The 25,798-nt window shown below is 36.0% G+C and overlaps 1 protein-coding gene across 2 annotated transcripts in view; it reads right to left on the bottom strand.

The window, feature by feature from the left end:
- sdk1b (sidekick cell adhesion molecule 1b) overlaps positions 1 to 25,798 on the bottom strand; it is a 253,762-nt gene that overhangs the window by 18,128 nt on the left and 209,836 nt on the right. For both annotated transcript variants that reach the window (XM_056264558.1, XM_056264557.1), the window contains 8 exons: positions 24,775 to 24,890; positions 24,145 to 24,295; positions 20,288 to 20,525; positions 15,782 to 15,897; positions 13,985 to 14,174; positions 12,062 to 12,160; positions 3,064 to 3,258; positions 1,984 to 2,185 (listed from right to left, as the gene is read on the bottom strand). In XM_056264558.1, the coding sequence (XP_056120533.1) occupies positions 1,984 to 2,185; positions 3,064 to 3,258; positions 12,062 to 12,160; positions 13,985 to 14,174; positions 15,782 to 15,897; positions 20,288 to 20,525; positions 24,145 to 24,295; positions 24,775 to 24,890 (1,307 nt within the window). The remainder of the gene's footprint in view (positions 1 to 1,983; positions 2,186 to 3,063; positions 3,259 to 12,061; positions 12,161 to 13,984; positions 14,175 to 15,781; positions 15,898 to 20,287; positions 20,526 to 24,144; positions 24,296 to 24,774; positions 24,891 to 25,798) is intronic.

A 25,798-nucleotide genomic window follows, 5' to 3' on the forward strand; every position in this document is an offset into this window, starting at 1 on the left:
TAAATTAGGATTTTAAATATTAAAATGAAAAAAAAAAAGTTAAGTTTGTAATAATATTTCAAAATATTTCTATTTTACTATATCTTTGGTCAAACAAATGCAACATAAGATAGTGAACATAAGAGAATTCTTTCAAAAATTAATTCAATTAATAATGTTATAACAATACATTTATTATAAACTGCACTAAAATAGAAAAATACAACTTAAATTCAAATTTGAATCAAAATCAGATCATAATTAGCACTTTTAATAACATTTAGTTAAAATAGCATCAGTTCAATCAAATAATCAGCCAAGAATGAGATGTTAAAATCAAAACATTAGTACTTGTAAAATTAAATGTCAAGTTAAGTGCATTGCATTGTGGGATACAGTACCCAGTGCTTTTACATTAACAAATGTAGTAGTTAATCCAGCCATTCTCAAATCGGCACAGATTGCAGAAATAGTAAGGGTAGTAATTCAAACATATTGTTCGTTTTCCATGATTGTGATTCCTTAAAATACATTACATTTATGCCAGTTCTATGCCACATTAAAAAGTCTGTCCAAATGCACTTTTTTTGGTTATACATGCCACTTCAGATTCATCTTCTGTGCCTACTTTGCAGTAATAAGATGGCTTATGATGAGCCATTGAATGTCAGAGAACAGCATATGTGGGTAATTAAATGGACAGGCATGTGGGCTGTGGGTAATCAGGTGCTACTGAATGCAGAAATGCTCTCATGGTTCCACTACAAAATGCGTTGAGAAAGATGGTGTTATAGGGAGGCAATTCCTTTAGCTCACTATATCTTTAGCCTTAATGCAAGTGGACATTTAGAGATGTGATCGAAGGTGACAGCATGAATCAGACAGGTGATGATGAGAAGAACGAACAGGCAGGGTGGAAGAATATGAGCTAGTATTGCAGTACTGGAGGATGGAGAGCAGAAAGCAGGTTAGTGAGCGGGTGGAGCTGAATGGATGTGTGATTAGACATCAAGCCACCTGATGGTCAGTCTGATAATAATTGCAGTCTTTCACTCTATCTGTCCATCGATTTCTCTCTCTTTTTATTCTTAATGATGTCTCATCAGTGTCACTGCATGTCCATAATATAAAATGTCCTACATGTCCTACATGTTTTATGTAATGTCATTCGTTTAGATTGAAGAGCTTTGTTTGATTCAGTCCAATTGTGGGTGTTTCATTTTCACCCCTCGTCTCATCCTGACTCCCTAACCCAGTGGCGGTGCTGTGGAGTAATGTGATGGTATCAATAGTATGGGACTTTGACATATACTATGGTACTAAATAGGGGCCTTCGCACTGGGTAGTTATAGGAACTAAAATGCAAGCTATACTAGGGCCGTTTTCCTGGTTGCGCTTGCACCACAAGTAGGAACCCGGAAGTGACGTAAGCCAACCAACATCAATGTCATTTAAGCGCAGAATTCAACAACCAAAAAACACACCTTGTTACTACCATGGTGTATGTAAAGAAAAACAAACACAAAACATGGTACATGCCTGGAAAAAAAAAACGGCAACAAAAATAATGGAATTACCACGGTATAAGTCCATAAAATTCTGGTACTACAATAATAAATGTCAAAAAACAATAAACAAACAAAGCAAAAAAAAACAAAAAAAACAGAACAAACCAACAAAAAAACATGGTAGTATTGTGATACATGTCCTGCAAAACAAAACAAAACAAACCAAAAGTGCTAACTTGACATTACCCTTGACCCTTTTTGTTGTGCACCATAAAATATATCCTTGTTGAATTATAATTCAATTATTTATGTTTGCATACTGTTAAATCCAAACAATGGGCTCAAGCGTAACTCCATCCTGTGTATTTTAATGTCTCCTGTGTTGTCTGTCAGAGCTAAAGCACATTTTGCTATAAATAGTGACTGTTCTTGTACCAGCCGTTGCCCGCACAGGCAGTTATGACTAATCAGAGAGAGATATGTGCGCGTGTGTTACCTCTCCACCTCCCAGGAGGTGTTATTATGACCGATGGAGGATGTGTGGGTCTTCCACTGGCCGTCCGGCAGCTCTAATGTCTGCAGAGTGAAGTAGCGCACTGGGGAAGAGCCGTCTCCCCCCGCTGTCCAATGAAGACGAAGCTTATGAGACTCCACCCCTTTCTGAGGCACGGTGAGTCGACGAGGGGGCTGCGGACGCTCTGTGGGACATGTGTAATGAGTCACAGACCCGGCTCGGGGTTAAGTGCAGTGAGCTCCGAAGGGCCACATGCTGACCGCACGAAACATGAGCATTTCAGTGAATTACATGAGTAGCTTTTAGCTATAGTCACTTCTGATTCGTCACTGTTTATGTAAATGATTCCACAATAAAACAATAAACAAATTGATGACACAACTATGAAATCATATTATATGAAATAATAATCAGAAGTTTTTTTTAAAATGTTTTTTTTTTAACAGTTTTTGAACCTTTAAACAAAATATATATAAAAAATTCTTAAAAAGTTATATGTGATTGTGTATTTCATTGAGTATCTTATTAGATACATCAGGTTTTGATGGCTCATATGGTATGATATAGGAGAACTTGGAGCTCATGTTTGAAGAAAAAAAAGACACGTTTTTGTACAGAGGCACAAACTGAGCAAAAATATGTCATTTTATGATCAAAACTTTTTATTGTGGGGACAAAACATTATGCAATTAAAAAGGATGACTGAGGAATGTACAATTAAAAAAGTTCCTCAAAAGCCTGATGTATCATATTTGATACCTATATTTTAAAATGATTGTCCTAAAAAATGATGTATGGACAATCAAGGAAACCTGAGTTGCTTCAGTTAAATATTCATATTACCAACAAAATAAAAGTTATTCTTACATTTACTCAAACTAAAAAAAGGCCTTTTCCTAAACAAATGATACTGTAAACTATAAGTCGAAGACAGAAGGTTCTAGGAAGGTACATGTAGTATATTTTAGACAGGTTTTTCAACAGTTTTGTTCATGTTGATATTTCAGAGACCTTAGAAATTTGCAAATAAACCGGCTTGTTTAGACCATCCTTCAAAAGTACCTCTTTTTTCTGTGGTTATGACGATGGCCTCCTCCGGGGGTCCCCAGCCCCGTTGAGTGCGTGCTGTGATTTGGAACACGTACGCCGACTCTGGGATCAATCCCGTCACCGTGAACTGACGTGCGTTTGACCCCACCTCAACCGTGGTGAACTTGTTGGGATCATTGATATCCAGACGGTAAGAAATCTGATAGCCTGCAGTAAGAAAGCCAAAATTGGGTAAAAACTGCTGAATTACATGATTTTGATATATAATATGATCATATTAGTGTCTTAATATTCAACAATGTTATTGATTTGACTGCACTGAGACTATTGGATGAGAACTAATTTTGAGCTGGACGATGACGTCACTGTTTTCTCCAGAGCTGCTGTATAGACAAATGAACTAAATTAATAACTAATGATTTCTGTAAATGGAAATGAATCAACACTGACCTTACTTAAGCTGGACAATGACACTATTTTCTTCTAGATCTTCTGTACAGCCAAAACAAACTTTGTTGCATTATTTTCCTGATATCACTGTAAAGCTGCTTTGAAACTATCTGTATTGTAAAAAGCGTTACATAAATAAAGATGACTGACTTGACTAGTGTAGATCTTAGAGGAAGCGAGTCTGTGTAGTTCTGTGGCCTAAACATCAAATGTACATATTCAAATGTGACATCTTTTTATATTATTAATCTATTACGAGAACTTAATAAGCGTAACGATATTTATAATTAATATAATAAAACAAATTATTATCATTATTAGTATATTAATTATAAATATTGTTGATATTAGTAAATTATAAATGATTTATGATAACTATTGCTAATTATACAAATTAATATGAGTAAATTATTATTAATAATAATGATTAATAATTATGTATTAACATTTTATTAACATTCATAATATTAACAATATATTATCATGAATTATTAATTAAAATAATTGAAGTAAATACCATTCAATATAATAATAATACTTATTATCATCATTATAATATGTTAATTATAAAAATGGTTAATATTAGTAAAATATGATTTATTTATATTAATAATAATTACTATTATCATTAATTATAAATATATAAATATTAGCATATTATTAATAACAATAATTTATTAAAATGTTAATAATAATACTATTTACAATTGATATATTATTTGTAGTGTTTATACATATTAGAAAATATCATTAATTGTATAACAACAACAATAATAAAAACAAAAACAATTCATTAATTCATTAACAATTTAATAATATTTACAACTAATATTATTAATCAAATATGCAGACATGCAAATAAGAATTAGGGGAAGGTTTTTTAATATGGCTTTTTTTAATTCTGTTCATCACACAAAGCTATCGTATGGCTTCAGAAGACGTGGAATATAACACAGATTATTTATGGTGGTTTATGGTGTTGCTTGTGTCTTTTTGGAGCTTGACAGCAAACATCCTCGGACACTTTCAATGTAGGAAAAAGAACAGTATCAACATCCTGGCATAGCCATATCATACAAACCATACAGCATATTTCAAAACAGCTTGAAACAATTCATCCGATGTGTATCATTACAACGGTCTAAACATATGAGGCGTCACAATTCAGCTAAATACGTAAGGTCATTATACAAGTTTGCAACAGCAGCCTTCCTTCATAAGAGTTAATAACCCTCTCCTAACTGCAGACATGGCTCATTTCCTTTTAATGCAGATGCTAAGACCAAAGTGTCCCGTGAAAGATTTCTAAAGTATGAGAACACGTTTAAACCTGGAAGCGCTTGTTACAGTTGAAAAGGTGTTTTTGACATGAGGCGGTGGAGAGATGGAGAGAGTTAAGTTCTTTGTAAGTGGGGGAATCTACAGAACGGACGAGAAAGAGGTTTTTATCTCCGTCACATGGGACGCTTGGTGTTAGCGTGCTCCGTTTGGAGGATTAGCACGATTTTACAGAGCCGAGGATGGGTTTAATTCAATGTTTTTTCCCCCTTTGCCTTGTCTTCTCAGATTCTTATTCGCCCTTTCTTTCCTTTTCTCTCTTCCTCTTTCCGAACGCACAGCTCGCTAAGATCCTCCTTTATTAAGAGGCCATCGCTAACCCAACTCAAAAAGCCCAGAGGGGCCTATGCAAAATCCTCTGCTTTTCCCGCTTGTTCCTGAGCTCTCTCTTTTGATGGTTTTTCTTTTCTTTTTTCCTTTTTTTGTGCTACGCTAGAGGCAGAAATCAACTAGAACACTTTTCTTCTTCTTTTCTTCACTGTCTGAGAGTAGCTTTTGCCCTAGACATGGAGAAAAGAAGGCGAAAGGACAAAAAAAAGGGGCAACAATCAACTGTTCAGGCTTTGTATTTTCCCTCATCTATCATGGTAGAGCTGTGACCCATGCCAGGTGGTTCGGTGCTCATTTTTTAATGTCTGGGTTGCCGTGGTGAGAGCAGTAAGCCGTGTAATTGGTCAGATTGTTGCCCCCTCGGTCAGGCGCATTTTATTTGTGCACCCTGTTACCACAGGAATCACTGATCCCTAACCACAGGACACATCACAGCGGACACTCAACACTACGAGATAAGGAAAGGAGAGACTATTAGAAAAAGAACCATTCTACCGCAAATATCATGTTTTTAGGACACGTTCATGCCAGTCATATTCTAGTACCTGAAGGCACCATTTAAATATCATGGTATATGAATGTGGTAATAAAAAAGTACTGTGGTAAATATGTTTCATATTAGGATGTTGTTGTTGTTTTTTCATACAGGCTGCATTTATTTAATACAAAAATACAGTAAAAACAGTAATATTGTGAAATATTATTACGATATAAAATAAAAGCATTTTATCAGAATTTGCAGCCATTATTTCAGTCTTCAGTGTCACATGATCCTTCTGAAATCATTCTAATTTTCGTAAAAAGGTGCAATATGTTTTTATCTCGGTTATAGATTAGAGTATTTTCTAGGCTTGCTATTATTTTTGTTGTAAATGTATCTGTTGTCCAGCTCATTTAGATCCACATTGTTCATAAAATGATAAATATTGCTATACAAATTGGTCACACTTTAGATTAGGGTCTAATTCTTATTATTAACTATGACTTTTGCCTCAATAAACTCCTAATTACAGCTTATTAATAGTATGGAAGTTGTTAAGTTTAGGTATTAGGTAAGATTATGGGATGTAGTATAAGGTAGGGCTGGGCGATATGGCTGAAAACTGTATCACGATATCAGTGTTTCATATCGGTCGATATCGATAATTATTGATTTTTTTATGACCCATTTAAAATAAGGACCAGGAGAAAAAATATATTACATTTAAACATTTTTATTTTAAACTTACCCTTCCTCTGATTACAATCCCAAGACAGAAATGTCAACACAACCATGGAAAACTCAAATAATTAGAATGTAAAAACATAAGTCTAAATTCACAATCAGACCTGCAAACTCCTCAGAGTAAAAAAGGTGACAGTGGCGCGGCGGGACGGGGGTGGTGGGGGGTTGTGATCGTACGTGCCCCCTGCTTGATTTCTTTTTTGAGACATCACGGTTCGGTACGATTTCGGTACAATGGAGTGAAAAGCAAAACCGAAATATATTAGGCATTTTTATAAATGTCTTAAGCCTTGTATTTTTTAAATAAGTTTTATTAATAAAGGCATAGAACCAGTTTATTTATAGTGCACTGATAATAGTTTTATATAATTGGTTTATTAATTAAACTAATAAAAAGATAGATATGAGATATGTTTGGTAATTGTACCTGAATGAATTTAAAATTAATTTGCTATATTTCAGATCAATATATTTGTTTTCCTTAATTTTAATTAACCCTAACTTTATTCTCATCAGAATTATAAATAATTGATTTTCGTATAAAATAATCTACCAACATATTTCACTTTCTTTTTTAATCAATGTGTAACTTAAAAATAAACAGATTAGTGCTCTGTTTTGAGGACAAGAAATGAAAACCAATGCGATATGATGAATGTCCAAAAGATGGAACACAGACTGTTTTAAAAAGGGTTGGATAAATATGTTTTGCTTTTAAAACGGTGTGTGACAGTTGTAGGTTACAGTTTGACAAGAAATACAGTGTGACAAAAGCACAATGTTGTGTTTTATTGCGAGTATAGGCCTACACAAATATAAGTAAACACTTTGCAGACTGAATGATGTCCTGTATTAACAAAATGACGGAGTATGTTTTTATGTCTCCACTGTTTGATCGCGCCCGCGTGTCTCTCTCTCTCTCTCTCGCGCCTCTCTCTCTCGCGCGCGCGCGGAGTCGGACACACACACACACACTCCAGCATTGAAATCTTGACATCGCAGCCTGTTCATTATGCTGTGTTCACATCAAACGCGAATAGAGCGAATTATCCATTAATGTTTCGCAACTCTAGCCTGCATGGCATGCAGATGAAGGGCACTCATTTTCTGCTTATCAATCGCCGGTTACTGAAGAGGAACCCAGCAGCACGAGACAACGATATGGCGCAACAAAACTGACACGTTACATGATTGCCTGAGCGTGTCACTCCCTACGTTGCTAGGTTACCAGAGAGCGCGTGCCTTTGAAAATGCAACCAAACTTGCTTCGCAACCTGTGGTTTCTTCCGACGAAAAAAAAAAATATCGAACGTTTTATCGAACACATTTTTTATTGATATCGATCACGTGTCTATCGCGATACATATCGTTATCGTTTTATCGCCCAGCCCTAGTATAAGGTCATGCAGAATAAGGCATTAATATGTGCTTTATAAGTACTAATAAACAGCCAAGATCCTAGTAATATGCATGCTAATAAGCAACTAGTTAGTGAGAATTGGACCTAAACTAAAGTGTTACCAAAACATGTAAACTAAAGTTATATATTTACTATGACACTGCCCCTTAAATGTCTTCAATGTGTTTATCTACTTTTTGAAACTTTTAGAACACTAAAAAAGATTAGCTTGACTCTATAAAGTGGATTCCCCAAAGCGGAGCACCACAATCTACACGAGTTTCGAAGAGGACAGTGATAAGATGAAAGCAGGAATGTCCCGCTGCCAATATCTCATGAATACACGAAGAGCTGCGAACACAGCTACTGCTTAAACTATATGTTTTTACAAAAGCAACAAAGAGATTAAAGGTGTGCGATTTTTTTTTTCAAATGTTAAAATACTTTCTCCTATCCCAGCTTAAAGGATTAGTCCATCATTTACTCATCCTCATATCACTCCAAACGTTTATGAGTTTCTGTCTGTGGAACGTGAAACATTTTTGAATAATGTACCTTTTGCTTTTTCCATGAAATAACAAGGTATAGGATGATTTTGAGGTACAAAAAGGATTCACAAGCACCGTAAAAGCACACGGTATTTCCTTGTGTTCCACTGAAGTTTTACAGGTTTGAAAGAAGTAAATAATTACAGAATATTAAATGAACTAATTATTTAATATGGCTAGATGACTATAAGAAATTTGTATATTGATTTCCCAAAATGTAATTGTGTGAACATCTAGACCAACTGTAGGACCTTGGAGCAAATCAGGCTGTGATGACATCATCAAAACAGCAAGAAGAAGAATTATGTTTTAATCACTCATTGTTGCCATTTTGAGAAACTATTGAATAGTTTATAGAAGGTGTGATGTTTGGTACGTGTGTGAATGTTAAATGTTGATATTAATCAAATTTGAGTAAAACGTATCATATTCCCATTAAAGAAATTATGACTAAGTTATACTCTGCTGTGGGGGGGAATTAGGAACCATGTGATCGAGAAAACGACATGTTATTTAATGTAAAGGGAGGAAAACACAGTTATGCCCTGAGCTAAAGACTATTTCTAATTCGTCAGAATCCCTTTTAGGGGTTAGTCAACCTGCAGAGTTGAAGAAATTAAGATGAAGAAATGAGTTCAGTCTAGTCTCGTTTTTCGTTTCTTTCTTTTGATTTAGCTTTCTTTTCAAAGTTACGTTGACCCATGTCTCAAACTTCTACCTGTCTATGACACTATGCATTTCATCATCAGCCAACGCACCATCGAGATTGGCTTCCCTAGACGTCACCAGACCGCACGTGAATCAACGAACCTCGGAAACTCCTTTTAGAGAACGACAACAGATAAGGGAACCCCCTTCACAGGCGCAAGTAATACCTAGAGTTTCTACCTGAACTGGTGCATTAAAGGGATAGTTCACCCAAAAATCATTCATTTAGCCCTCGCATTAAGTTTTCAATGAGGGTATTATCGCGCCAGGTATAATCATAATAGTTCAATAACGTCTTGTTTGTATTTAAAGAGATGTATCTTATGTTTTGGGCTTACAAATTAATGTCTTAGAGCCTGTTCACATATCGCGTATTTTTATTTTTATGCCGCGCGCTCATAATGGAAGCGACGCGGTCGAGGTGCGACGCGCTCTTTTTTTCCAAGCGCGTCCGCACCGCATCGAGATAAAAACATCTGGTGCGTTCAAGTCCTCCTGGGAAGTTAGTACGTACGAGGTGGGAAGTCGTGTTTACGACGGCAGGCACGTTCAAGTCACTTTCGTCGGAGTAAGATGGCGGAGTACTTTCTCTTAATTAATTAGCCTACACAAAAATACAGTAAGGTTCTTAAACTCTTGTTCTAGAAAATTAAGAACAAATAAATTGGCATCAGATGTACTCTGTTTTTTAATGTTTTTAATTAATTTATGAAGCCACTGCCAACTTTATCGTTACATATTGCATTTTTATATTATAATGCCATCATATTCTGTGCAAGCAATTCGCTTAACTGCGCTGTAAATAGAAAACCTTGACAATATCACTGCCTAATATTTAAGTATTGTGGTATTCCGCCATGTTTCTCAGTGACACGCCCACAACTCGGAAAGATCGGGGCTTAGAGAAAATCCCAAGCTCCCCACTGGTATTTACGACATTGTGGTGGCGTTCAAGTGCGTTCAACTCGTAAATACGATCTATACGAGATGACTTGAACGCACCATAAACTTTTCAGAATGCCGCAAGCGCACCGTAGGTCACGTGACAAGAACAAACCGGAGCGCAACCGCCCTAGCGCTTTGGAAAAAGAAGAACACGCCGCGCATAGCGTTTTCTACGCGTTTTTAGGCGCTATATGTGAACCGAGCCTTAAACTGCTGATTTTGTTTCCGTGCTAATAAATACTTTGAGTCATAAATACGTTGAGTCAAGTTACAGCCAATCAATTGATTGCTGGGCTATTCATTTGATCTACTGTAAAACAGTGATTCACAGTAACACTGGCCTTATCAATGACACGAGTTTGATGTGATGTGGGTATCTGTCTATCTATCCAATGGCAGATGGGGTGATGTTTGGGAAACTAGGATTTATTTTTCAAACTCCGTTTGGTGATTCTAGTGGCATTGGGATTACAAACTTCATCTTTAAGTCCATAAATAAATCAATGCAAAGGTGAGACAGAGAGAAAATATGAGAGATATAAGAGAGACAGAGAGCCTGAGAAAGAGTGTGATGAATAAAAGAGAATGATAATGTGTGAGAGAGATACTGACAAAAAGAGAGAGAGAGAAAGAAAGAGATATTAAATGCCAGAGCAAAAAGAGACACCAGAGAGAGAACATGGCTCTCATTCCACCAATCAATATTTGCCAACAGGCTCTCGCTTTCAATACATTATCACTGAAACTCATTGAGGAGCTATATAAAACAACAACAACAACAGAATATGATGCATGACATGTTTAGCATAAAATATACACTGCAAAAAATTATTTTTGTATTGTTTTGCAATAAACACACACACACGCACACACACAACTCCAAAAAATTTACTTTTTAATGTTTTTGGAAGTCACGTAATCCTTCAGAAATCATTCTAATACAGTATATTGATTTGGGGCTTAAGAGCTATTTCTTCTTATTATTAATGTTATAAAAAATCTTATGTATGACTGAAGAAGACTTGAAATACAGCACACGTCATATGGACCACTGATATGATACTTTAATGACGCTATAATTTCTTTATTCTTCTTCTTCTTCTTCTTCTTTATTATTCTTCAAAAATCTAAAAAAAATTCAGTCATACAGGTGAGTAGATGATAACAGAGTTTTTAATTTCTAGGTGATCTACTCCATCAAGAAGAAAGATTTTATGCAGTGCACTGATGATGATTTGATCTGCTATTCTTTTCCTAATCATTTTATAGGTGTTCTATCTGAAATGCCTCCAAGGTCTCTTCACACCATACAGCCAGACGTTCAGTAATTGAAAATCAACACAGAAGACTGGAAAGTAATGTGTGAAAGTCACATTATCAGCGCATCCTCACGTATGAAATATATTACAAAGATCTGGGAGGATAAAATGAGCGCTGGAACACTGACAGCTCTGCTCTGATTGAAGATTTTTGGTTTATATCGCTCAATCCTACAGGGAACGATTGATCCAATCAGCAGAGAGCTCTGTGTGCGAGTGTGTGTAGAAAACAGACAGAAGGCAAGAGATCATCCGAGGTAAAGAGGCTTCACATTTCTATCACTATTAAGGGATTATATGATCCATCATGGGTGGTTAAGTGTCCATAATCCAGTCATCTATAGCTGCGCATCAGTACGTCCCGTAGTCTTTGATAACGGCAAAACCGAGGCGGTTTAATCTCAATACACGGTTGAAATCCCAATACACAAAATCTCATGACACGCGCAGATACAAACTGACTTAAATGCAATACACCATGCTGTAATACAATTTCAAATAGCTCAGAGCGCAATGGGAACAAACACACCTTCTTTAAGGTCTTAAACGTAATTTTTACAGGAGACGAAATTACATTCTTGTAACCTTTGCAAAGATATAAGTACTTCCATAGCTTTATATAAAAACAACAGAACAGTGATACCCTCAATGATATCCTACATTTTATGATACTAAAACAACAGAAGTCCTCATTTATATAGCTAGGTAAATGTGTGTGGCTGGCTGTGTAACGTTTATGTTCTCTTACCCATAATGATACCGTTTGGCTCTGAGGGAGGTTGCCAGACAACCCTGACAGACGTGAGACGCACTTCTGGAAACACCAACCTGACAGGCGGACCAGGGACTGGAGAGAAGAGAGGGAGGGTGAGAGAGGATACACAGTCCAACATGGTATTTAAAACAGATTACTGTAGTCCACACACTGATTTCTCCAAACATATTTCAAACACTTCAAAACCTGTTTGTGGGACCAAGCTTTTATCTCGGCCACGATAAACATGACATTTTAATCTCTTAACGCACACATACAAAGCCTCGCTGTAAACTTCTAATTCCATAAATCCATAAATATAAATATTAGTGATTCATAATCCCTCATCAAACACATTTAACTCTGCCAGTGGACACTAGGCCAACAGCGCTGGTAATCCACTACTTCTGATGTGTGTGTGTGAGTCAGTGTGTGTAGAGAATAATCACATAGACATTCCAGTATCTGGTATCCCTGGCCTCCCCGTACATTTCCGAATGAATGTTGCTCCATTGAGCCGATTAAGAAAAATGACAGAAAGAGGGCATTTGTCATTCCGCTGGCAGGACTCCACAGTTCACATATGAACACACTCACTCATTTCAAAGGGGAAGATGGCAGCGCTTACTTCCCTGTGCTGGGGATATATGAATGCAAACATGCGAGTATATATTTCTGAGAGAAGCTTCCCGAAGGAAATTGTATTGCTCAGAGGTTGCTCTATTACAGCTCAGGAGATTTAATGAGGTTCTCACTTGGTTGAAACTGTCAAGTAATGCCTGTGCCATATATTGTACTCCAGATTCAAAAGAATCCAGATTATTTTTTTCCCCATTATGCCATTAGCTTCATGATAACTAAGCACATTTGCCTTCATAATTTGACAAAAATCTCACATTACTGCAATGTGAAAAGCATTTTAGTAATAATTTCACAGTAAAATTGTAAAACACAATTATAGTAATATTTATTGTAGTAAATATACAAAATAATATTTAATTCACAAAATGGATCATTTTTAATTGTACTGAATATTTAATATTTAATTATAAATAAATGATAAGTAAAATGAATAATAAATAATTACAAAATAATATTTATATAAATATAAATAAAATAATTATGAATACAATATTTATAGTAGTTGAATATTGAATAATGTAAGTTATTACTTTTTTAATCAAAAAACGATTGCTTTACTGTATTACAATGACAATTGTCTAATGGCTAATTACAGAACTAAGAAGGCTTTTAAATGAGCCATAATAATGAATGCGCCCATATAGCTTGGAATCTCGGACTTTTATTTGCCGACATTTTCACATGCAAGCACAGATTTAGGCTCTAATGAGAAACAGGAGATGGACTTGAGAATACTGGGGTCTTTTTTTCTCAGTAGAAATATCTGAAATGTAGTCGCCATTTAATGTCATCGCTGTCTGGGAGCAAATTGAGGTTTCATTAGTGACTTGTGTGAGTGAGAGTTAGGTTCAGACAGGTGACTCAAGCGATACAGTGATGCAAGATGAGGCTTCATGCAGTGGGGGCACCAGGAGACCAGGCGAGTGTGTGAGCGAATATGCATTTGTGTTCGTCTGTGTCTAGAGCCACGTGGGAGGTAATGCCAGTCTGAATGCCGGGCACAGCTGGAAACCACCAGAGCATGAAGCAAGACATAACTTAGAGCTACCATTATGTATGTGTGTGCGTGTGTACTGGTGTGTGTGAGTGTGTGAAGGAACATCTGCTAAATGGGTAGCTTTCACTCAAAGTCTAATTTTGACCCAAAGTGTGTGCGAACATTTATTTTTGCTTTTATTATGCATGTACGATTTGTCATAACCAGTGGGAACATCTGAAGAATTAGATGATGCATGTTGCTCAGTGGGCGATGCATTGATTTTATTGGTTGCTTACCATCATCCTTGGTTCTCTCAACTGTTGGGGGGAGGCTGGGTGGTCCATCTCCGACACGTGTAAAAGCGAGCACCTGGACCTCATACACGATGAACTTGCCAAGGTTCCTTAAAAGAAGCAAGTGAGTCTGGTTCCCGTTCACCAGCTGGACCTGGGGAGCCCGCTCAGAATCTTTTTCTCTGTATAATACCTAGAGATAAAGGGAAAAATAGTGCATTTTGATGTGCTATAGAGTGTTGGAACATCCTAAAATCAACACCACCGTATAGTGTGTAGTAGTGCTTTCTAATTACTATTACTCATGCTAAAGGTTAGGGATTTGAGCAGACCCCTGGTGGAGGATAAAATAGATCAGAATATTATAGAGACGTACTGTAGAGATGAGCTCTTTTGACTTGGGTCAGTAGGTAACCACATAGCAACCGTCCACAAAACCTTAGCATTGCGTCCACCACTTTTGCATGTTAAACATCACTGTTTCTTCAGATATCAGTTCCAGTTTTGCCTAACTTGGGTCTCGACTTCAGAAGAGATCAATAATTAATTGTGTTATTTAATTTCCCCCTACTTTTTACAGTCTAAGCATTTTATCAATTGGCTTCTTCCGACAGTGTGTAAAAGGAAAAACTGTTTCAGCAATTTCATGATCTTGCATCATGTCACTCTACACAGCCTAAGCAGAAATTTGACAAAGCCTTATTCAAGCAACAGCAGCGCACATGGGTTTCAATAGCTTAACACAGTTTATAGATGTGTTCAAAATGAACTCAATATGAACTATGTTCGGCTGAATATGTGCATTAAAGCATGAGGAAGAACTTTTGTAGATATGCGTATAAGCAGCTCTTTGTGGTATAAAGTGCCTTTGGCGGATGATACAAACATTAGATGTGTAGAAGTGTACTCCATATACTTTTTTGCTATGGTGCATCAGAGTTTCTTCTGAGTGGTTCTGCTATGTGGTTGTTAGGGTATTCTGGTTGGTTTCGTACTTTCCCAGATCAAAAGAGCCTAGGTACCTACATGGGGATATAGCTCAGTTGCCTCCTTCAAAGAAAGCCCATGGGATTTTTAGCACATTTTAAGACTTAACACTTAAAAGTCTCAAGGAAATGGAAGTAGCGACCGATCTTTTATTCCGTACTGTAACATACATCCGAGTGTAACGGATTATCTGAAAAAAATGTAGGACGTGGACTTGGCACTATCCATTGGTTGTTGATTGGATGGAAGCAAAATTATTTGGAAAATTAAAGTATACAAGGATGAATCATTTACAAAAAGATCTATAACATGCATTCTCATTTCATTAAGGGATAGTTCACCCAAAATAATTCTCATTTAGATAAGGATGTCATGTTGGTTTAAGCCTGTGTTCTTCAGGAGAACATAAAACAAGATATTTCGATGAATGCTTAAAACATTTTTTTATATATATTTTGAAATATTGCTCAGTCTTACCGGTACTTGTCTACACTATTTTGGACCCCATTGCCTTTCATTGTCGAAAATGAACAGCCATTTTTCAAAATACCTTTGTGTTCCACAGGAGAAAGAAAGTAAAATAGGTTTGGAACGACATGAGGGTGAGTAAATTATGACAGAATTTACATTTTTGGGTGAACTTTAATAATAAGCGATTGCCTGAACAAGCAATTTAAAATGATTCCAGTCAGACGTCTCCATATACAGTACAAATTCACCCTGCTACAGAGTTTCGGCAGACAGAACTCTCCAGTTAAGTCTGTGGGGGATTTTAAGGGTCTCAAAGCATTCCCTTTGATATAGTAACCGTACCTTGTAACCAAGGATGTGTCCATTCTTCTGGTGCTCAGGAACTAAACCCCAGGTGACCAATACACTCGTGGAGCTCATTGCTTCAGTGGTCACATTTTCTGGGGCGCCAGAGGGAACTGAAAACACACCCATATAAAAAGCCATTTTATAGTAAAGCAAAAACCTACTCAAGGCTGTGTTACAGTGATTTTACAACACTTAAAAGCTCTTTTTCCTCATATTAGAATAACAATATGATAAAAAAAGACACCAATAGTGACATTAAACAGTGACAGAATAAACAATTCTAGCAAGTAATACAGTTCATTAGCCTAAGGCCCATGTCTCAATAGCCGACTCAAAACAATTCATTTTGGTCAGGGTTTCGCATTTACTGACTATTTTTGCTGAAATCTCACGCTCTTCTAGCGAAGTCTGATTAAAAACAGAAAAGGGCTGACAGCTTAAACAACAGCCTCTGACTTTTCTCTCTGATTCCCTGTCATGTGAAGCTCAGTGATATAAGAACAGGAGAACTGGTGAGCATAAACACTTGTAATGGACTGATTTAAGATACAATTCGAAGCTTTACCCTGTGAATGTGTGTAATGTGTATTTGTTCCATCAGGGATTGCCGGCATAAGTTCATGCACAGCTTCAGTGAGAAAAAAGACAAGACACTTTCTTATTCTGTTAGAGAAGAACTGCAGATAAATTTGTGTTTGCAACTTTTGCATCTGCTGAGGAAAATTATCCAAGGAAGTTTGTCGGTTCATCAGTGCAAGAAAGATTTCTAAAGTGTGATATTTAGGACTGGAGAAATCTTCAAAGGTTATTCAAAAAGTTGTGGAAATTTCTATAGTCAATGGAATTTTTTTTCTAGGTACACTACTGTTCAAAAGTTTGGGAAAGGTAAGATATTTGGGGCCAGATTTACTAAACAGGGCAAATTAGCGTGAGAGCGCAATTCCATAAAAGCGCCGATGGGAGTGGAAAGTTTTGCGCGTGATCTACTGACGACGTGCAAATTAAAGAACATAGACACAACCGGATCATTTCCATAATGACCAACGCATTATACCAAGAACAACGCAAAATGAACAAATCTTTTTCCGAGTCAATTCGTTCATTTCGGTCGTTAAATGAATCAAATGACTCGTAAAAAGATTTGTTCATTTTGATGAACGAGTTCGAACAGGAGAGTTACACAGAACAGAGCGAGGCGAGCATGTGAGCTTATAAAACTTAAACTTTGTTATTTATTTTTTAAATGACCGATCGTTTCGCTTGATAAGACCCTTATTCATCGTCTGGAATCGTTTAAAGCCCTTTGAACAGTTTGCAGTTTGCACTGAAACTGTCTTTTGGACCTTGGACCGTTTGGTACCCAGTAAAGTGCATTATATGGAGAAAAATCCTGGAATGTTTTCATCAAAAACCTTAATTTCTTTTCGACTGAAGAAAGAAAGACATGGACATCTTGGATGACATGGGGGTGAGTACATTATCAGCAAAAGTTTTTTTAAAAGTGAACTACTCCTTTAAATACTCTCCTCCCGTAAATGTTGCATCTGAAAGGGGAACTCCTAAATGCATATGCATTGAGGTCAGTCGCAAAAATAACTGTCTATGCCTTTTCAGCGCTAATTTTTTATTGCGTAAATCCTGACAGTATTTTTGAATGCCAAAAGAGGGTTTGTGCTAGTGCAAGCTGTTAGTACTGGTAAATCTGGCTCTTAAAGGGATACCCCACCCAAAAATGAAAATTCCGTCATCATTTACTCGCCCTCAAGTTGTTGCAAACCTGTATGAGTTTCTGTCTTCTGCTGAACACAAAGGAAGATATTTTGAAGAACGATTGGAACCACACAGTTGTTTGGCAGCATTGACTTCCATAGTAGAAAAAAAAAAAAATACTATGGAAGTCAATGGTGCCAAAGTTCCAATCGTTCTTCAAAATATCTTCCTTTGTGTTCAACAGAAGAAAGAAACTCATACAGGTTTGCAACAACTTGAGGGTGAGTAAATGATGACAGAATTTTCATTTTTGGGTGGGGTATCCCTTTAATGTTTTTGAAATAAGTCTACATGTTCATCAAGGCTGCATCTATATGATCAACAATGAGGTAAAAAGAGCAATATTATATAAAAAATTATGTTCTAATATATTTTAAAATGTCATTTATTTCTGTGATGGCAAGTTGAATTTTTAGCATCATTACTCCAGTCTTCAGTGTCACATGATGTTTCAGAAATCAATCTCATATGCTGCTTTGATGCTGAAGATGGTTTTTTATTAATATAATTTTTTATAATTTACCGTTACTTCTGATCAATTTAATGCCTTGCTGGATAAAAGTACTCATTTCTTTCAACAACAACAAAAAAAACGTACTGACCCGCTAACTTTTGAACAGTAGTGTATGCTGCTCAGTTCCAAAGCATTTCTTCCACGAGAAATTACACTTTATAAGCGTGACCTCTATAGCATGATGTTTTAGAATGCATATTGAGTCACAAGCAACAGAAAAAGTAATGGGCAATCGATGTGTCAAACCAGTAAGTGGCCACTGCCAAGGACACAAGTGGCCGTCCCACCAGCAGCCTCTGATCATTTCAAACTTCCTGAATGTTGAGTTGTCAGGATCATTAACTCAGCAGGGAGTCTCTGGGTCTGCTAACGGCCACCCGCTGAGAGACGCGGCCTCGGGCAAATACTCCATCTGAGTCTCCAGCGACTATGTAAATGAGGCTTGCGACTAAAAATTTTAGTGAGATGCTGGCTAAACTGTAGCTTGTTTAGAGTTCCTAAATAATGCAGCAACTTGTGGTATTAATATGAAAGATCAACTGACATGTCTTTATAAGAATTTTATGTAAATACCTGTCTTATATTTTATTTATTTCTTATAAAACACAACTGAAATGCAAAATGATCAAGATGTGACCATGATGCATCAACACAATGATGCTTAACCCTCTACTGCACAGTGTTGCCATATGGCAACATACCCTTTCTTTGGACATTTCTTGAAATTTGAAAATAAACATGAGCTCTGATTGATCTTAAATTCATAATAGAACCCGGTGGTAACCAATGATATGCTTTGATGACATCACGACACTACACACACCCTTGCAACGTCATTCTTTTCACACACTTTTGATGACTCCAGCTGCTGAAAAAGTGCTCGTGTATATGTGAAGATTTTCCTCATTTTTTTCATATTTCTTCGGAATAAAAAAATACATCAAGCATCTGGGATAAGTTCTAATCTTTTTTCAATCATTGTCACATTGTTTTGATACTTATATTACCTTTTTATTTAATAAAATAGGTATGTTGCCATATGGCAACATTGTGCGGTAATGGAACAATATTTTGCCCATGCTAATGCAGAGTAGCTTTGTATGAATGACAATGTATGGATGCACTGATATAGTTGGATGGTTGTATTCTACTCATATATTTATATATATTTGTATATATTTATAAAGTAAAGTAAAAGTAAAGTATAAAAGTAAAATATATATCCGTCTTGACCGCTTTGATCACTGGCCAGAGATGGGTGCACCAAAAGGAAGGTGCAAGCATCCTGGCTGCAAGGGCATTGTCAGAGTTGTTTGCTCTAAGTGCAAGGTGCACCTCTGCCTTAAAGGTGGGGTAAGTGATTTGCAAAACGGCCGGCAGATTTTGAAAATACACAACTCAAAAGGTCCTACCTTCTTTCCTCCAACGCTGGCCCTGACTCCACCCATTCGAAGAGGGGGAGGGGGGTATGGTACGACCGTTTGATTGACGCACTTACTGTCCAATGATTCTAGGTGGTCTTGGAAATGATTGGCTGGAGTTTTTCGAGTCCTGCCCTTTCCACAGATAATTACATTTTTTAATTTTCATGTCAGTGCTTCTAACTCAGTGGCTGTAAGTGGGTTAGGAATAGGATTTCAAGTGATTTTGAAAAAATGGTCAAAAAAGAAAATCACATACCCCACCTTTAACGGAGAGAACAACTGCTTTAAGGCGTTTCACATCGAGTAGTTTCACTTGACCAGTTCTTATGAGTTTGCGTCAGATGTTTTGTAAATATTGTTGAAATAATACTTTGAAAATTAGTTTCATATTTTGTACACAAAGCTCTTGAAAACATTTTAAATAATAAAAACAATTTCATTTCTAAAAGACAGGTCTGTAATCATCTATGAATTTCATATCATTTTGGGAGAAAACGCATCAGGCTGTTCCATTGTCGCACAATGTTGCCATATGGCAACGTACCCAAAAGTACCCCTCCCAAAAAAAAAAAAAAAAAAAAAAAAAAAAGAAATGTTAATTTGAGTCTATTTTATATATAAAAAAACACTGTAAAATTTTTTTCCATTATTGCATAATAATGCGTGCAGTAGAGGGTTAAATTAACATAATTCATTTGGTTACAGGCAAAACAGTTGACCATTTTTTTTGATCGTTACTTTTGTAAAATCAAAAGTGGAGAAGCTACATCTAAAGCAAGCATAGTGTGTCACCTGACTCTTTAGTTTTGCCCAGCACAGGACTGCTCCAGGGTCCAGGCCCGATGCCGTTGAAGGCCTGAACGCTCAGCTCGTACTCCGTCCACTCATCAAGTCCCTCCACTGTCACTTCTCGAGACAGGCGCTCAGAGGCCGTCTCCATCCGGGGCGTCCCGAGCCCGTCTGCTCTCTGTGCACGCACACGGTATCCCACACTTTCAGGGTTTCCGTTATAAGCTGGCTCTGGAAGAGGCTACAGAAGATGAAGAGGAAAACATTGGAGCAGGAGAGACTCTGATACACATACAGTACATCAATAAGAAGACCCAAAAACTAGGATTTGGATTCTAAATAGAATGGCTAACAAGGATACAACATTTTGAACATTTCAGGCATAGTACCGGTGAAAAGTTTGGAAACTAAAATTTTTGAAAGAAGTCTCTTATGCTCAGCAAGGCTGCATTTATTTAATAAAAAATACCGTAAAAAACGGTATTATTTAAATACATGTAAAAAAAAATTATTTCTGTGATGGCAAAGCTGCATTCTAATATAATGCAAATAATCACATTCTAATATAATGATTTGGTGCTCAAGAAACAGTTCTTATTATTATCAATGTTGAAAACAGTTTTTTTTTGTGGAAACAATGACAGTTGATAAAAAAAGAGAGAAATTATTACTTTTATTCATCAATGATGCATTAAATTGATCAAAAGTGTCAGTAAAGACATTTATAATGTTACCAGATATTTCTATTTAATAAATGCTTTAATTTATTTATTAAGTAAATGCAAATAAATGCTGTTCATTGAACTTTCTATTCAGGTACTGTATGTTCAAGCAAAATATTTCACACAAAAAATGATTTTAAATAAAAAAAAATGGAATCATGCCTATTTTGTTGTTTAAACCCCCATTCAAAAATTTGGATTAAATTTAAATTGCATTAAATTGTTTAAAAGTGACAGTAAAGACATTTAAACTAAGAGAAACTTAAGTTATCCAAACACATTTTGGGCAATTATATTGGTATTGAAATTTAAGAGCTAAAATAGTTGAACTAATTTTCTGCAAGTTAATCTATACTCAACAGGAATTGGAAATGAATGTGTCAGAGCTCATCCCAGTGGCTAAGTTCTGCGATGATCTGGATGAATGAAAACCTTCACAAGCGTCAAATTGTGTGCAGCAAACAGAAAGGAAGTTCCTTAATCTCCTCATAAACATAAATTAAATGACATTTGAAATTGGCTGTAATGCAGCGCAGTCCCTCGCCTGCTTCAGCTGTGCGTTGCACATTGGCACATGGCTCAGAGACGTTTCCCAGCATCAGATGCCAAGAGTTCGCACATGGTTGCTCGCCTAGTACTTTAATACCCACTCCAACCTTACGATGTTCACAGCTTCAGTACATTGACTGCTTGAAGCGTTTCAATTAAAATGCTTTTGGCTAGTTGACGAATGCAAGTGACTTCATAAATACGGGCCAAATCAATGTTTCAGTCCTTATGGTCTCCACAATAAGCTGCGAATATTTAGTTGGTTGCAATATGTTTTGATATATGATGTGATATCAAAAACAAAACAAAGCTATTTCATCCATGTAAATTTTAGGTTTTTTTTTTCTAATTAGCCAATAAGCTTGTTGATGAGCTTGATTTATTTTCAGTCAGGTTAACTTTCCTGGCTAACTAGGTCAGCTTTCCCTGCCATTGACGAAATTTTCCATCATGAGGTGACTCTGGGTTTCCGTGTTTTCACTGTTAGGGTGTGTTTCACCGTAGGGGGCGCTATTACGCATCTTCTGAAATAGTACTGAATCTCTAGATCAAAACACAGGCAAAAAAGGAGCAGAAACAAGCGATAAAAGCATTGCGAGTTCACGTTAAAAAAAAAGTGCTTTTCTCAGTTTTTTGTTCAAAATGTTGCTTTTTTATGAAACTTACACACATTCAAGGGGTGCTAAAAAAGAATGCATGAAGCTAGAATAAAACGCTTTTTTGTTTGTTTAAAAGTAGAGGCTCTGTTCTGTACTAATATTCACAAAACAATTTATTCTGGGGGCCAATACATTTTTGGGAAAATGATCAAAAATGCTTTCGGTGGCTAGCAATATTTTTTTTTTTTTTTTTTTTTAACGCTGGTGGTGAAAGAGTTCAACCAGATTATGAGTGGCTAGTGAATAAGACTCAGGTTTTTGTGTTTGCAAAATGTACAGGCGGAATGGTTTTGTTAGTTCACCTCATTATGAGAAATGAAAATTAGCTGTCTAAATACTTCTGAAACTCAATGCATTTCCTCAGCAACTGCTCATGAAATACATCTTACAGTGTAAATTCTCCTCATTAAAGACATTAAAACTCGGGAAACATGGCTTACTTGGCAAATGACGGGAGCAGTAAAAGTATAACCTTCTCTTCAATGGCAGCTACATGGAAGTTTTAGTACGAGCTTAATAAATTATTATCCATAAAAAGAGGTTATAGGTCGCTGTTTTCGTTTTCAGCGCTTGTGAGGTACTACATTAAGCACTATTATGTCCTGAGGGTCACTTTTTGGGCACCAGAACCCCACAAATGTGTTACTACGATCAGTGGAGGCTTTGCAGAAGCTGTTTTTTAGATTAAATGGAATCCCGTCTTATGAAATGACAGCTTTCATGTTATGTGCCTCTACAACTCAAATTCTTCGATCGCTCTTCAGGCTTTGAAAAGGTGAGAGGGGGAAAAAAGGAGAAGTGAAGGAGAAAATAACAGCAATTACATTTGATACTGACACACACTATGGCTCGTGAGAGAGGAAAAATAAGCTGTCAAACTCTTCCAGTGTATATGGGTGCAGCAGACAGTATTTGTGTCCATCTCTGCGTGTGTTTGAGTGTGCGGAAATCGCTATATTTGCATGAGTGCTCCAGTTTTAATGATAATGTTCACATAAAAAATCCAGAACCACCTCCTTTCGATGCAGCAAGAAAACCTTTTAAAGCTCCTTGGTTCTTAATGCCATATACAAAACAATAATCAATTTGTCCGGCGCTAATGATATATGCTTTTATCAGTTTTATAGAAAAGTCATTCAAAAACTTCAGAAAAAGTTCTTTATCATGTATATATGTATGTCTGATGTAGACTTCACCAATACATCACAGAAGTCTTCCGTGACATTTTAAAAGTATTCAAATATTTTTGTAAAATTCCATGTGGATATTGCAAAGTTATTGTAACATTATGTAGCAGTGTGTTATGAAAATATTGTGTTCATTAATGAAAAGGCTTTTTATTTGATCTTATTAGATTATTTATGTATGGTATTGTATATCCTGCATTAAACTGTTATGTTGTTTGGTTTGATCATGGTTTACTCTGATCATATCACCGTTCTACACATAAATATATTAACTATCAAATGTGCAGAAATGTAGAAGCAGTTCGGAGTCTGTACGATTTTTGAATGGTTTTGAAAGAAGCCTCTTATGTTCAAAAAGGCTGCATTTTTTGATAAAAAAATAAAGTAATATTGTGAAATATTATTATAAATTAAAATAACTATTTTCTCTTTGAATATATTTGACAATGTATTTTATTCCTGTGATGGAAAAGCTGCATTTTCAGCAGCCATTACTCCAGTTTTCAGTGTCACATGATGCTTCAGAAATCTAATCCATCATTGCTGAATAAAATTAATATTTTTTCTTAATATATATATATATCTTAGTGACCCCAAACTTTTATAACAGTATAGTGCAGAACACAAAATCACATTTACATGCAAAAAACCTGGACTTGGTGTGAACTTGACCGTAACTGTTTGAGGATCGTGTGTGTGTGTGTGTGCACGTGTGTTTGTGTGTGTGTTTGTCCCTTTCTCACCTCCCAGCGAATCCTCAGGCTGGTTTCACTTGGAGAAAACACTATGAGATCTGCCGGGGCCACATCTGGATTCGACTGCAGGGTCTGCATCTTACGAGAGGGCTGACTGAAGGGACTCGAACCCACAATGTTCACCTGCTTCATCCTGAACCTGCAAGGCATATGTAACAGGGGGAGAAGAAAAAACAGTGTTTTTAATTCCCTGATCTTGCTCTTGAGTAGTGGGAGGACAGGGGATTTTGGACAGGATAACAGATCTCTACAGCCTCTGATCATCTGTAATCCCTTTAGGACAAGATAGTGTGCCGAGAATCAGAAGACAATCTTTCCACAAGACCTTGAGAAAATCAATTAAGGAGAGAAATAGAAAAGGGGAACGAGAGAAAGAGATGAAACAAACAAAAAAAGATAGCTGGAGATATATAAATGCAGGGAATGCTGGCATTGTAACGCGAGTTTGAATATTGAAAGGGCATAAACAGCTGAGATTTAGATACCGAAACGGAAAGAGTTAACAGGTTTGTGAAGGTTCTTTCACACAAGAGCTTTTGGGCCTGTTTCTTGCCACATTTTTGGTTAATTTGATTGATGTGAAAGTGGTTTCCCGTTTGGAAAAGGAGAAAGGCTCACCTGTATTGAGTGAAGGGGATGAGATTGGGAATCTCCAGAGTGTCTGAGGCTGGCGGACGGTCTTTCTCGAACAGAACCTTCCACTCCTCTTCCTCTTCCTCACCCACAGTCCCTACCTGTGGCCGCACAGAGGATGTGTTTGAAGTGAACAATGTACTGCCTACTGCATACTACACTGAATATAGACACTATTTACAAAAAAATAAATCAAATGTTGCATGTTTAGCTAGAGATGTGTAGTTATCATCTTGGGGGAAAAATGTTGTCCTCAATACATGTTTAAGCCAGCGAGTGGTTTTCAGTCATCATTTGATAAAAATATATTTTATTATAATTCTATTTGAGCTATTTTACACTTTTATTCCAATTTTATATAAAAATGCCCTATCAAATAATGAGCTAAGAAAGTTGCATCAATCACACTGGAAATGGAAGATAGTTCTGTAATTTTACTGTTGTTCTGTGAAATGAAAGTATTATTATGATTGTAATTATTATATATTATACTTGTGTTATATTTTACAGTACAATAGTATTATAGAAATCAATTTCTTTATTGGTTTGTTTTATAATAATAATAATAATAATTATTATTATTATATACTCTTTTATTTTACAGTGAAATAGTATTGCTATAGTAATACATTTCTTAATTGGTTTATTTAGTTTGTTTTACAATAGTCAATACAATTTAATTAAAAATATTTTTAATAATAATGATAAATAAAAATTTATATTTTACAATTTTAGTCATTATAATTATATATTCCTTTTATATTTTACTTTATAATAGTGTTACTATAGTAATCTATTTCTTTTTGGTTTATTTAATTTTAATAATAATAACTATTATTATTATTATATACTTTTTTATTTTATAGTACAGTAGTGTTACTATGGTAATACATTTCTTTATTGGTTTATTTAATTTGTATTAAAATATTTAGTAACATTTAATAAAACATATTTTAATAATAATAATACATAAAACTGTTATTTTCCCATTTTAGTCAATCATACAAGA

This window comes from Rhinichthys klamathensis, unplaced genomic scaffold (genome assembly GCF_029890125.1).
Source record: "Rhinichthys klamathensis goyatoka isolate OS25496 unplaced genomic scaffold, OSU_Roscu_1.1 h1tg000222l_1, whole genome shotgun sequence".
NCBI classification, from domain to species: domain Eukaryota; kingdom Metazoa; phylum Chordata; class Actinopteri; order Cypriniformes; family Leuciscidae; genus Rhinichthys; species Rhinichthys klamathensis.